At 41.7% G+C, this 14,019-nt stretch overlaps 1 protein-coding gene across 1 annotated transcript; it reads right to left on the bottom strand.

Moving 5' to 3' along the window:
* Positions 1-2,085: 2,085 nt before the first annotated feature.
* On the bottom strand, positions 2,086-4,321 carry LOC118490446 (extensin-like). Its single transcript, XM_035988093.1, has 3 exons — positions 3,945-4,321; positions 3,404-3,872; positions 2,086-2,421 (listed from the first exon to the last, which is right to left on the bottom strand). Exons 1-3 carry the CDS (start codon positions 4,319-4,321, stop codon positions 2,086-2,088), a joined length of 1,182 nt encoding a protein of 393 aa, XP_035843986.1.
* Between the last annotated feature and the right edge of the window lie 9,698 nt (positions 4,322-14,019).

Raw genomic sequence — 14,019 nt, 5'->3', positions numbered from 1 at the left:
GATACCACGCTCACTTACCACATGTCCAAGGAATTGGACTTCTCGAAGCCAAAATTCGCACTTTGAAAATTTGGCATAGAGCTTCTCATGATGTAGAAGTTTGAGAATACAACGAAGGTGTTTCTCGTGGTCAGCCTGGTTCCTTGAGTAGATAAGGATGTCGTCAATAAAGACGATGACGAATTTATCCAGATAAGGCTTGCAGACGCGATTCATGAGATCCATGAATGCGGCTGGTGCGTTAGTCAGCCCAAAAGGCATCACTAGGAACTCGTAATGTCCATAACGAGTCCTAAACGCTGTCTTATGAACATCTTCATCCTTGACCTTCAACTGGTGATAGCCTGACCTCAAGTCGATCTTTGAAAAGTAGCTTGCCCCTTGTAATTGATCAAACAGGTCGTCGATCCTAGGCAAAGGATACCTATTCTTGATAGTGGCTTTATTAAGCTCACGGTAATCGATGCACAGACGCATCGATCCATCCTTCTTTTTGACAAACAAAATCGGCGCTCCCCAAGGAGACGAGCTAGGTCTAATAAAACCTTTGGCTAACAGGTCATCTAACTGCGTCCTTAACTCCTTCGTCTCCGTTGGTGCCAACCTATATGGTGCTCTCGCTACAGGCGCCGCGCCCGGAATGATGTCAATTAGAAATTCCACTTGCCTATCCGGTGGTAAACCAGGTAGTTCTTCCGGGAAAACTTCAGGGTATTCCGAAATGACAGGGATATCTTCAATCTTTGGCTTTGGCTCATCAATAGTAACTTGTGCCATATAAATGACACAACCCTTCTGCAGGCATCTGGATGCCTTGAGCATGGACACTTGCTCAGGCAATCCATGCTGAGTATCTCCTTGGATAGTGAGTGACTCACCAGACGGAGTTTTAACTACCACTTGCTTTCTGTTGCATAGAATCTGGGCTTGGTTATGCGATAACCAATCCATACCTATCACTATATCAAAACCGGCTAGCTTAAAGGGAAGTAAGGACAATGGAAAAGAGTGATTCCTAATGGATATAACACATCCATCTAACACAGCTGAGGCGGTTTCTATGGTTCCATCAGCTAATTCCACCTCATACTTCACCCTTAAGGCTTTTACAGGCAATTTTAACAACTCACAGAACTTATTATCTACAAAAGACTTATCTGCTCCAGAATCAAACAATACTCTAGCAAAAATATCGTTTACAAGAAAGGTACCTGTAATCACGTTGTCATCTTGAACAGCTTCCTTAGCGTCCATCTTGAAGACTCTTGCATTGGTCTTCTTTCCATCATCGGCTTTCTTAGCGTTCTTTGGGCAATTAGACTTTATGTGCCCTTTCTCGTTGCAACCGTAACATGTTGCATCCTTCAGACCCTTACACTTCAAAGTCGTATGATCAGTAGATTTGCAGATTCCACAGGGTCTCGTGTGGGACTGCGATTTCGACTCTAAGCGACATTTCCCAAAATGATTCTTCTTGCAGGTTTTGCATTTGGGCTTATCCCCTGATTGTTGCCCATCTCTCTTAAATCCCGACCCTTTCCTGTGGTCGTTATTCCCTCGGTGTCTCTTCTCCGACCTCCGTGAGGTATCGTCCTCACGCTTCCTCTTATTCTCTTCCGAGTTCCTAAGTGCTCTCAACCTGACTACGTCCTGGGTGAGAGAGAGAGATAGATCAGCTACTGATCTGAACGTTGTAGGCCTCGATGCCTTAACACTTGCCTTAATCTCAGGGGCTAAACCCCCAATGAAACGGGCAATCCTTCTCGGCTCTGGGGTTACCAAGTATGGAACCAATCGAGATAGAGTATTGAAAGTGGTGAGGTATGCCTGGCAGTCTAGATTTTTCATCACCAAAGATACAAAGTCTGACTCGATCCTTTCAACTTCATGTTGTGGGCAAAAATTCTCTTTAATAAGGGTTACGAACTGATCCCATGACATACTGTAAAGTGTGGCCTTTCCGGCAGCTTGTACGAGAGATTTCCACCACGCTAGTGCGTCCCCTTTGAACGATTGGGATACGTACTTCACTACATCCCGATCAGCACACCCGCTGATATCTACTACTGTATCCATTTTGTCCAACTAGGTCATGCAGTCAACCGCTCCCTTCTCCCCAGTAAAGTCCCGGGGTTTGCATGAGACGAAGTATTTGTAGGTACATGACTTATCACGCGGTTCTGGCTTATGCTCGACCTTCCTTGACGGGATACTGTTTTGGTTGGATGAATGTCGGTCATCATCCTTCTTGAGCTCATCTTTCTTAGATACATCCTTCTTAGAGAGTGGTTTGCTATGAGCCTCCGAATGACCCTTGGTCTTGGAAAGTGGCGCGGACCGGGCCCTACTTCGGGTCCTATTTGATTCACTATATTGCCTTTCAATGGCTTTGGTAACAGCATTCTCCACTAATGCTTGCAGCTCCGCACCAGTTATATGTATTCAAGTGTTATCTGGGCCTTCCTCTGGATGACTGTTTATTTCCTCAGACTTAGCCATGTAGCTTTAGGTGCTACATAAAAGTAAGGACAAGGTCTATTTAGAAGCCTAAACAGTATTATCATTCTTGACGATTTATTAACCATGGTAAATAAGAGCCATATTAGTTAATTAGTTTCATTCAGGACTTTTTATTAGCTATTTTACCCTAGAATGAAATATATATTGGCACAGTAGGCCTAGTCACTTGGACAAATTTCTAAATTTGAATTTAGATTCTATAGGATTAAAATTTGAATAATTAAAACAATCAATCCTTTTCTTGGCAGGGGGTCTATAAACCACGGCTGCCTTTTTGTTTTATATGACATTAGTTATAACCCGTAGGCATTATGTCACAATCAGGTATATATATATAGAACATAAATTGGGTAATTTATTAAAAGGGTGACATGTGTGATTTTACGGATCACACTAGCCAAGAATGCTAACATGTTTATAGATGTTAACAGAGATTGAATCTTTTTAAACAGGTTTTACCATTTTGGCCAGGTCTTTAATATGACATTCAAGCTAGGTTTTACCTTTTTAAGATTCTTATTATTAAAATGGTAAATTAAAATAATAATTGCTATTTTCATTTATTCGTATATTATATTCATGCATATAATTTAAAAATGAAAAACTTAAATTAACCATTTCAAATAAAATTAACTTAACAAGAGTTTGCCCTAAACGGGACTTTTACACAAATAACATACCCACGCAGGGGCTAAACTAACAAACAAACCCACGCAGGGGTCAAACAGAAACAACAAACCCACGCAGGGGTAGAACAGAAAGGAAAAATATGCCCACGCAGGGGCAGAGTACAGAAATAAATGTCCTCGCAGGGACATGATTAAATAACTAGCAAACAAAGGATTTAGTAGTCCTTCTTGCTTTTTCCCTTGATTAAATCCACCATCTTCTTAAACATCCCATGATTATGCCGACGCTCTTCCCGCAACTCATGCCGCATCTCACGTCGCACATCATTTATCCCTTGAAGGATTTCTTGGACTTGTGGCGGCGACATCATCGGTGCCGGCGGTGGTGGCGGATAATGCGGTGGTTGAGGAGGCTGCAGCTGCTGATATCCATATGATGGGTATCCATAGGTCGGTTGTCCCGTAGCCCAGGGACCTCCAAAAGTACCTTCCGGATTGAGAGAGTTGTAGTTCGCAGCTACCCAGTAGGGATCCCCTGTAAAGTCATAACCTGGGGGAAAAGTCTGCTCAAAGGGATTGTATGCTGCCGCGCTAGTATAAGCAGGGATTGGGTTTCCGAAATCCTGTGGTGGTGGTGGCGCGATTGGTGCAGAAGTTACTTCTGAGACGGGATGTGAAGATTCTCCCATCTCTGGTTCTTCGTGAAGTGGCGAGTATCGGCTGCTATCTGAATGTGGAGGGGTGCCGATGCGTATTCCCCCTCGTGTGGACATCCGTGCGTTCGTTCGTCTTCGCCTTGGAGGCGCAGGAGGCACAACCGGAGGTGGTGGCGGCGGTGGAGTGACCGCGACAAGTCGGGAATCCCCGGAAGGATTCTGTTGTTGCTGTGGCTGCTGCTGCTGCTGCTGGGGGTGCAAGGGAGAGCTGTGTTGCGGCTGGTGCAGGGGAGAGTTATGGTAACTAGGGGTAAATACCCAGTCATGCTGCCTGAATCTCACCTCAAAGCTGTCGGGACCATTGTATGGTGATCCCACAAATGGTGACCCATCAGAAATCTCGATAGGGTGGTTCGGAGTTCCAGATGGTGGCATTGAGGGATCAGTATCTTCATCGACCTCCATCGCATTGTCGCCAGGGAAATGGTCTTCTGGTCCAAGTGGGTTAAAACCCATAGGCACATCAAGGTAGTCAGCAAGGTTGAACAGGCCTTGGAAAACAGGTGATGGGTGGTCAAAGGGTGATTGGTGTCCTTGGGGAGGAATATAGGACTGGTGAGAGTTGTGGGGCTCATTTTCTGATTGAGGCCCAAATGAGTGTGGGATAGAAGGTGAGGTACTCAGTGAAACCGAGTGCCTTGCGGGTTCAGTAAAGGATCTCCACAGATTTTGAGCATCTGTGTTATGGGAGCCTGAAGGTGTTCGTCTGTGCAAAGGTCCGGCTTCATGGTCGTTTGGGGCTACATATGCTCCTTGTCCCCTTCCTCTTCCTCTCATACGTGGCGGCATTTTGTGAACCTGTCAAAATCAAACAAGTGATACAACAAAATATATATAAGACAAAGTTAGAAAATAAAACAAATTTGGATATTTCCTAAGTTCTTTGTCTAGACTCGAGAATCGAGGAATGTGCAATTGTGTAACTGAGATTAAACACAAAAGGCTAGTGTTTAATTCACTCAGCGTTGGCTCTGATACCAACCTGCCACACCCCAAATTTCCACGTGTCACCGGTGGGCCCGGTGGGGAGTATAGTGACGTAGTTGGCATCATCATAGACAAACACACAATATATATATGCACAGCGGAAGCAAAGATAGATTCATTTCAACATTAATAGAGTGTAATATTAAATATCACTTAATAGTTGAAACGGATCCACAGGCGGATCAAAATAAAATAAGATATTGTTCAACAGATTTATTGTCATCCAAGCTTGTGAGACTTATTGTGGACGCTCTAGAAGACAGCCAGCCTATTACGTGTAGTACCTGCACTTAACCTTTTGGGAAAAATACGCCAGTTTACACTGGTAAATACAATTTAACTGACTCATTTTGAAAAGGTTGAAAATTGATTTAAATGCACATGGCATAAAAATTATTTTTATAACTTGGGATAATTATGCAATATAATCTTGTAAGGGGTTTACATGTTACTTATGCGTTCAATAGCCCGTTCCGTAGACCGGGTTAAAGGTTAATAGACACACCACAATATAGAGTTATACACTGACGGGTGTACGCCTACACCCCGTGCTCAGGTCGTGGCCATCTCGTAAGATGATGCCAAGGATATCCGGGACATGGTCATTAACCCCCCAAAGGCTTTAAGCAATAAAACACATTTAAAACTAGGCATCTCAATGAATTTAACCTCTATTCGATTAAAGAATTCAATACCGGACCAAGCGGTATTTTATATACCGTACCCCAAGCCCGTATAGGGAAAATAAGTTAAAAGTATTTACCTTGGTAAGTATAAATCACAACTAGCAAGTGAAGGTAGCTTTTACTGGTTCTTCTATTCCGGAACAAATGGTTTATCATAACCTATTAGATTCCTAACGGATCTTTATTTAAGCCTAAGCTTAGACCGGTTAGTTTTTAAGGACGATACGGTTCAAACGCACGATTAAGCGAAGACCGGGTAGAACGTGATTTAGACCCGACAAGTTTGAATACTTGTATAATATGGGTATGCTAAATACATTCTGGATTTTGAGACAAAAATGATAATGTTTGACCCGTTCCGGTCAATTTATGCAAACTAGTTACATAAACCGAACCGAACGCTAAAAGAGCGTTACGGGTAACCATAAGAGTCATATGCAAGTTCCCTGAGATAATATGCTCTAAATATGTCATAATATCAGTAAGTTATGTTCTATTATGCCTCGAATGAATTTAAACTCATTTTATGCCTTATAAGGGCATTTTGGTCATTTAAAAGATTATAAAAAGAGTTCAATTTGTAATCTGAGTTGTAGGTCTGATTTATACAGTAAAAATACTTAATTTAACATATTATAATAGTAGGGTATGACCCATATATGAAACTTATCATTTAAAAACAAACTATGCACCTTAGGGGTATTTTGGTAATTTCACAAGGGCTAAAAGTGTCAAAACTGGAAACCTGAGTTCAAAACTTATACTTACTATTATTTTATAAAAATATACTAAGAATATCAGTAGGTATCAACCTTATATGTTTAATATGGTTATAGTGCATACTAGGCGTTAAAAACGCTTAAATAGGCGATTTAGAGCCGTTTCCGGATTTTCAAAAGAAAGCTGATATTTTTATATTTCCAGAATGCTCAAAATGTTTTATTTAACAAATAAAATCAGTGGAAAAAGGTTTGGGGTCAAAAGGATTTGTAGAATTCATTTTATGGCCGAAAAGGGCAAAACCGGTATTAACCGAATTAAACTTGGAGACCTATGTTATGCTCAGCCAAAAATTAAATAAAAATCATCAAAAATCCCAAAATATTATATAACATCAGTGGGTAAAAAGTTTGATATCAAAAAGTGGGTTTAAATAGGCTACACGCTAATTACGCCGTTTACTTAACATAAAGCTTTCAAATTACGACATTGAGCATAACTCTTAATCTAGACCTCAAACTGATATCAAATTTTAAGTGCAAGCTTATAAATCAGTAACAAACGTTTCTACACTTTCACTTTTTTCAAAAATCACGTTTTATAGCAAAAAGGGCAAAATAGTCATATTTAAGCATAAACCGGTAACATGCATATGAATCAGATAAGTGTTGAACCAAGTTTGTAAAACCTCAGAGAGTTGTACATATATAAAAATGGTCCAAAATAAGCTCTAAGGCAGATCTCAAACATGCATGCACGGATCCTAATCGAGAGTCAAAGAAAAAGTCATTTTATGAGACTTTCGGTTCCGATCCGGGTTTAACTGAAAATTGTCGAGTCGATCATGATAAAACATGTTTTTACATTAATTATAAAGTTATTTTGATGATCAAACAGGTTGCATGTGACCTACATTGCTATTTATGCTAGATTTTGCAAAAACACGTTCTGTTGACTTTTTAAGAACAACTTTGACTCGACAATAATCATGCTTAGAGTGGGAATCAGAAAATACCCTTTTGAGGGTTTGTTACCCACATAAATACCAACTTGTAGGTACTTTCAATTTGAGAAATGACTGAGCCATTTTTGTTTAATCGTAAAGTCAAACTATATTTACGACGGATTGACTATCGGTAAATAAACTAAGTTAGAACGAATTAGAGAGGGGTATGAACACTTACAAGAGTCCTAATAAAGCTTAGAGATCACTAGGAAGGTGTCTTGTCGTTCAGAAAGCTCCAGGAGTTGATCTTGTGAATTTTGAAAATGCAAGTGTTCTTGGTTACAACTTCAAGTCCCCTTTTATGAAGATTTTGATCTGATTTTAAGTTGATACAGGTGTTGTGAGACCTTTACAAGTGTCCTCAATTGCATGTAAGTCGATTGGTGAGTTTAGGAGGTGATTACAGCTGGTTTCCACTCGCAAAACAGACCAAACTGGCAGCTGGTCGCTGTGTTTTACGCTGGTGACCCGTAGGCGGGCCGCGAGGCCACTCACGCTGGCCGCGTCCCAGCTGGTGACCTGTTTAACAGGTTTCAGCTATTTACAGTTCAGCCCCTGATCTTTGTAACGTCGTTTAGTTCATTTATTTAGCAGTCTAGACCCTCAAATCTGGTTTTTAGGAACCTTGGGACTTTTATAAACATGGCAAAGTCCTCGGTTCACTTTGCGCTTACCCGAAAAGTCATGAAATTCACGTTGACGCATTTAACCCTTCGTATACAGTTTTAATCATAACTTTCTCATACGTTCACGAAACTTCACGAAATTTTTACCACATATTCTAGTGAGTATATTTTAGCATTACAAAGCTTCGGGTTTGCCAAAAGATCACTCAGAGGTATAATTTCAACATGTTGACACGTTTAGCCCCTGTAGTTTGTAATTCCTCACTTTCTTACATTTTCCGCTTCGTATGATCCATGATTTATCCGTTTGAGATTATAAACATCATGTAGGGTTATTGTAGAGCCTATCTTTCCATTGTTGACACTTTGGACCCTTATATTTCCATAGTTTCATTGTTTGTCAACTTTAGTCCCTCTAAAGTATGTTTTCGCATATCCAAAGCCTATGCCACGTGTCATTGCATTATTGGACCTAAATTTCTGAGGTGTTACAAACTCAACCAATCACGTTTTCCCGATCGATCTCATTCCTATGCAACTTGGTAGTTTCGATATTATAGTGGGCATGGACTTTCTTCGTGAAAATCATGTCGAAGTCGTTTGTTTCGAAAAGATGATTTGTTTCTCTCTTTCAAACGGCGATCAACTCTGTGTCTATGGCAAAGTATCCTCGAAGGAATTGAAAGTTATGTCGTGCATTCAAGCCAGCAAGTATCTCCGCAAGGAATACTTGGCTTTCTTAGCCCACATCGTAGTATCGGAGAAGGAAAAGAAGCCGATGGAAAAGGTACTTGTGGTTCGTGATTTTCCTAATGTCTTTCCTGACAATTTACCGGGCTACCCCCGACTCGTGATATCAATTTTTGTATCGACCTTATTCCTGGAGCTAACCCTGTTGCTAAAGCCCCTTATCGCTTCGCACCGTCCAAAATGCGTGAACTTTCTAGTCAACTCCAGGAATTACTTGATAAAGGCTTCATACGCCCTAGCACATCTCCATGGGGCGCACCTGTCCTTTTCGTGAAAAAGAAGGATGGATCGTTCCAAATGTGCATCGATTATACGGAACTCAATAAGCTTCTATCAAGAATCGCTATCCTCTACCCCGAATCGACGATTTGTTTGATTAATTGCAAGGCGCTACATGTTTCTCTAAGATCGATCTACGTTCTGGTTATCATCAACTGCGAATTCAGGAGCAAGATATCCCTAAAACCGCATTTCGTACCTTTATGGCCATTACGAATTCGTGGTCATGCCTTTTGGTCTCAAAAATGCACCCGCGGTCTTCATGGATTTGATGAATCGTGTGTGTAAACCCTTCCATGATCACTTCGTCATTGTGTTTATCGATGATATCCTTATCTATTCGAAGTCAAGAGCTGAACACGCTCAGCATCTTCGTTTAGTTCTCGAGCTTCTCCAAGGGAATCGCCTCTACGCCAAGTTCTCCAAGTGTGAATTTTGGCTTGAGGAGGTTCAATTCCTCGGCCACATCGTCACCAGTCAAGGTATTCATGTCGACCCCGCAAAGATTGAAGCAGCTAAGAGTTGGATTACACCGAAAACCCCGTCCCGAAGTTCGTTCTTTTCTCAGATTGGCGGGTTATTACCGTCAATTTATCGCTGATTTCCCTAAAATCGCCGTCCCTCTCACCTATCTAACGCATAAAGACAAGCCTTTCGTTTGGGAAACCGAACAAGAGGATGCCTTTCAAACTCTTAAGCATATGCTTTGCAATGCTCCCGTACTCACGCTACCCGATGGAAACGAGGACTTTGTTGTTTGCTGCGATGCCTCTAACCTAGGTCTTGGTTGTGTTTTATGCAACGGGACAAGGTTATCGCGTACGCATCTCGCTAACTCAAAGTCCACGAGAAGAACTATACAACCCACGATCTCGAACTCGGTGCAGTTGTTTTTGCGTTAAAGATTTGGCGACACTACCTTTATGGTACTAAGTGTACGGTCTTCACCGACCATAAGAGCCTACAATACATCTTGAATCAGAAAGAACTGAACATGCGCCAACGCAGACGGGTTGAACTTCTCAACGACTACGACTATGAGATACGCTACACCCATGCAAAGCAAACGTAGTCGCTGACGCTCTTAGTCAACGAAGATATTTACATAGTGTTTGTAATGTTCAAGCCCAACACGACCTCGAAGCACTCATTCGCGACGCTCAACATGCTTGTTTTCTCGAGAACACCTTGAAGGAAGAAAGAATACATGGAAACAAAAATCAACTAGTGAATAAACCTAATGATATTTTTCACTATCTCAACCGAATTTGGATGCCTAGTCGCAATAATCTCCGAGAGATTTTGCTGACTGAAGCCCATAAATCCCGATACTCCATTCACCCTGGTGCCGACAAGATGTAGCAGGACCTCCGTCCCAGGTATTGGTGGCCAGGAATGAAGAAGGATATCGCTCTCTATGTCTCGAAATGCCTAACTTGCTCGAAAGTTAAGGTTGAACACCAACGCCCCTCTGGCTTACTCGAACAACCCGAAATCCCGATGTGGAAATGGGAGAGTATAGCTATCGACTTTATTACAAAACTCCCTCGCACGCCATCAGGTCACGATAGCATTTGGGTTATCGTTGATCGTCTTACGAAATCCACTCACCTTTTGCCGATACGAGAAGACTTCAAGGTAGAACGATTAGCACGAATCTATACCGACGAAGTCATTTGTCGACATGGGACACCTCATGACATCATCTCTGACCACGATGGGCGGTTTACTTCGCTTCTCTAGGAGACATTCCAATCTGCTCTCGGTACTACTCTCAATCTCAAACCGCATTCCTTCCCCAGACCGACGGTCAGACTAAGCGCACGATTTGCACCCTTGAAGACATGCTTTGTTCGTGCATTATAGATTTTGGTGGTAATTGGGATTTACATTTACCTTTAGTAGAATTCTCGTACAATAACAGTTATCACACTAGTATTCAAATGGCACCCTTTGAGGCATTAAGTTGGTGCATGTTATGTGACAACAGCTTTGGATTGGTCTTTGGATAAAAAAGTTTGGGCCGCGAAGATTTACGAAGACTTAAAGGGATTCGAGTATTTTTTTATGCCCAAACCAAGTCCAAGTTCAAGTTCAAGTTTAAGTCCATGTAATCTAGCCCGAATGTAATGCGTGTGGGCTTAGCCCAATTCGTATGGTTTGGTTGTAGTATATAAACAACCATTAACTAGAGTTTTAGGGTTAGACTTTGAGACATTTCTAGAGTTTGAGAGAGTTTGAGAAAACACAGAACATTGGCTGTGAGTTCTTGTGATCTTAGGTGATTGTAAATGTTCTCGTTGGATAATCATTGAAGATCAGTTTGTGAAGTGTTTCGTGTTCTTGTTTCGGTTTGTTCGGTTTATCTAGGGGCTTCCGCACCCTTGGTAGATTATCAGTTTTGTGACGATCCATACGGGATAAGGGACCTACACATTATATGGTAGAAAATGTCGATCGCCTATTGTATGGCACGAGATCGGAGATGCTTAAATTACCGGTCCTGGGTTATTACAAGAAACGATTGACAAGATCCTCCAAATACGAGACAATCTCTTGAAAGCTCGGAGTCGTCAAAAGAGTTATGCCGATAAACGCCGCAAGCCCCTTGAGTTTGAAGTTGGTGATCACGTACTCCTAAAGGTTTCACCTTGAAAGGGAGTGATCTAATTCGGCAAGAAAGGAAAGCTAGCGCCACGATACGTGGGTCCCTTTAAGATTCTGGAAAGAATTGGCAAAGTGGCCTACCGACTCGAATTACCGGAGGAACTCAGCAACGTACATCCGACTTTCCACGTCTCGAACCTCAAGAAATGCCTAGCTGAAGAATATCTTCATGTACCTCTTGAAGATTTGCAAGTTAACAAAACTCTAAACTTTGTGGAAAAGCCAGTAGAAATCATGGATCGACAGACCAAGAAACTTCGATGCTCTCGCATTCCAATAGTGAAGGTTCGCTAGGAAGGCAAACGCGGCGCCGAGTTCACTTGGGAACTCAAAAGTGATATGAAAGCTAAATATCCACAACCCTTTGTCACGCCTGCTCTTTAATTTCAGGACGAAATTTCCAAAAGTAGGGGAGGATATAACAACCCGACTTTTCGGATCGTTACCAATCGCTGTTATTTTTTTCGTAACCGCTTGTACTCTCGAGATTCGATTAACGCAAAAGGGTTTAAACTATACTTTCAAACGTATTTTAAACGCATGATTACAACGCTTAATCAAAACGCAGTTATCGCATTTAACGTTGTTACATCGTTTGTTACAACTACTTAAACGCATTTTATCGCATGTTACATCGTTTGTTTAGACTAAACGATATCACAACGCAAACGCAACACAAACTCAACGCAGACTCGAAACGCGAATTATTTTATTTTATGTGTGTTATTTGTGTGATTATTTGTTTGAATGTTATGTGGTTATCAACGCAACGCATATACGCTTAAACGCTCACTCGCAACACGATTAAACGCAACGCAACGCTCAACACATGAGACAAAAGTTGGAAAACTAACAAACGCAACCCGACTGTCCGAATGGATATCCGATCGAATGGACTTCCGTCTGGATGACCATCTGCCCAGATGGCCATCCGATCTGATGGCCATTCGACCAGACAAGCCATCCGACACGATGCCTTTCTCCACCGACATAACTCTCACTCTCACCCTATAAATACTACCCGTACACCTCCTTTTCTCTGATTTGAAACTTCCATCCGCTCACACGCTCTCAGTCACTTTCAGTCGCGATTCAATGCTATTTTGTAAGCTTTTCATCTCAAATCTTGTACAATCTTCATCTCTAATCACTTCTACATCATCTTCTTCATCAAAATCACACACAAACACTAACTTTTTCACTGAAATCACTTATTCAAACCTCTTGAAGGTGGTCTTCTCTCTTTGCTTAGGCAAATTGTTGTGGAACACCATTTGATCGAGAATGGTTCCAGATCTAAACGATTTCCACACCTTTAAACCAAGTTTTGGAAGATTTCAACACTTTTTCATCTGTTTTCAACTTTTCTTCAAGTTTTCTACACAAAGTTGATGGAATCTGGACTCAACCAGACTATCTACCCATTCCTTAGTCGAGAGCCGGCTTGAAAACGGATTTCCACCGGAGAGATGGACTCATCAAGAGCAGTGCGTTTGATCGAATGGGCTGAGACCATTCGACCGAATGAGCTGGACTCGGTGTGTTTTCGTTGTTTGAAACGTCGTCATGGCGTCTCCGTTAACTCAAAACTTTTTACTTAGGAAATTTTACGAAAAACTTCAACTACAGGTTACTCACTCGGAAGGCTATCCGCTCGAATGGCCATCCGTCCGGATGACCATCCGATCGGATGACCTGACATTTATATCATCCATTGTTTAAACGATTTAACGAAGCTTCGAACTTTCAACGTTTACAAACACCACACCACATTCGAATGGCCATCCGTTCGAATGGTCATCCGCTCGGATGGCCATCCGTCCGGATGACCATCCGCTCGGATGGGTTATACCCATTTGTTCGGATCACCGTTCGAACACTCAACCATTCGACATTCTGTTTACGCACCGTTCAACACTCTGCTTAAAGACTTATGCTTCTGTACACAGGCTAACTCAACGCGCTCCCTTCAGTCCAATCCAGACTGTGTTTACTCGTTAAACACACGCTGTGAGTATACTCGAACCCATTTTCATTTAACGCACTTTTAGGTGTTACATGCGTTCTATATCAAAACACAACACACAACGCAAACACTCTATGAACGCTTGTAGGTCCCGATTCCGGAGGATCGATAACGAAACCTAATCTCTTGTTTATCACAAACACGGTCACGAGTGTAGAATCCCCGTGACAATGCCAAATCAAACATAGATAGTAATAACAAACACAAGATAACCAATGAATCACAGACAATTGATTAAAAGGATGAGAACAAAGATCAAACTTATACACACAAAGTTTGACAGTAAGCTTTCAGACACAGGGTATGCTCTCATAGTTTCAAAGTGAAACCATGTTGTGTTTATATAGCAGCCTAGGCCCAACAGTGACGAAACTAGAATTGGGCCCGACGAAACATCACTTGGGCCC

This window comes from Helianthus annuus, chromosome 1, assembly GCF_002127325.2.
Source record: "Helianthus annuus cultivar XRQ/B chromosome 1, HanXRQr2.0-SUNRISE, whole genome shotgun sequence".
In the NCBI taxonomy this organism is placed as follows: domain Eukaryota; kingdom Viridiplantae; phylum Streptophyta; class Magnoliopsida; order Asterales; family Asteraceae; genus Helianthus; species Helianthus annuus.
This window is presented reverse-complemented; position numbering and strand designations above follow the sequence as displayed.

Excerpts from the sequence above, each read along its gene's own strand:
- LOC118490446 (XM_035988093.1), bottom strand. The coding sequence starts at position 4,321 with ATGGGTTTTAACCCACTTGGACCAGAAGACCATTTCCCTGGCGACAAT. Across the intron at positions 3,873-3,944 it reads GTGCCTCCTGCGCCTCCAAG|CAGCCGATACTCGCCACTTC; the intron begins GCGAAGACGAAC and ends ACATTCAGATAG. Across the intron at positions 2,422-3,403 it reads ATGGGATGTTTAAGAAGATG|CTGCAAGCATTAGTGGAGAA; the intron begins GTGGATTTAATC and ends ACTGGTGCGGAG.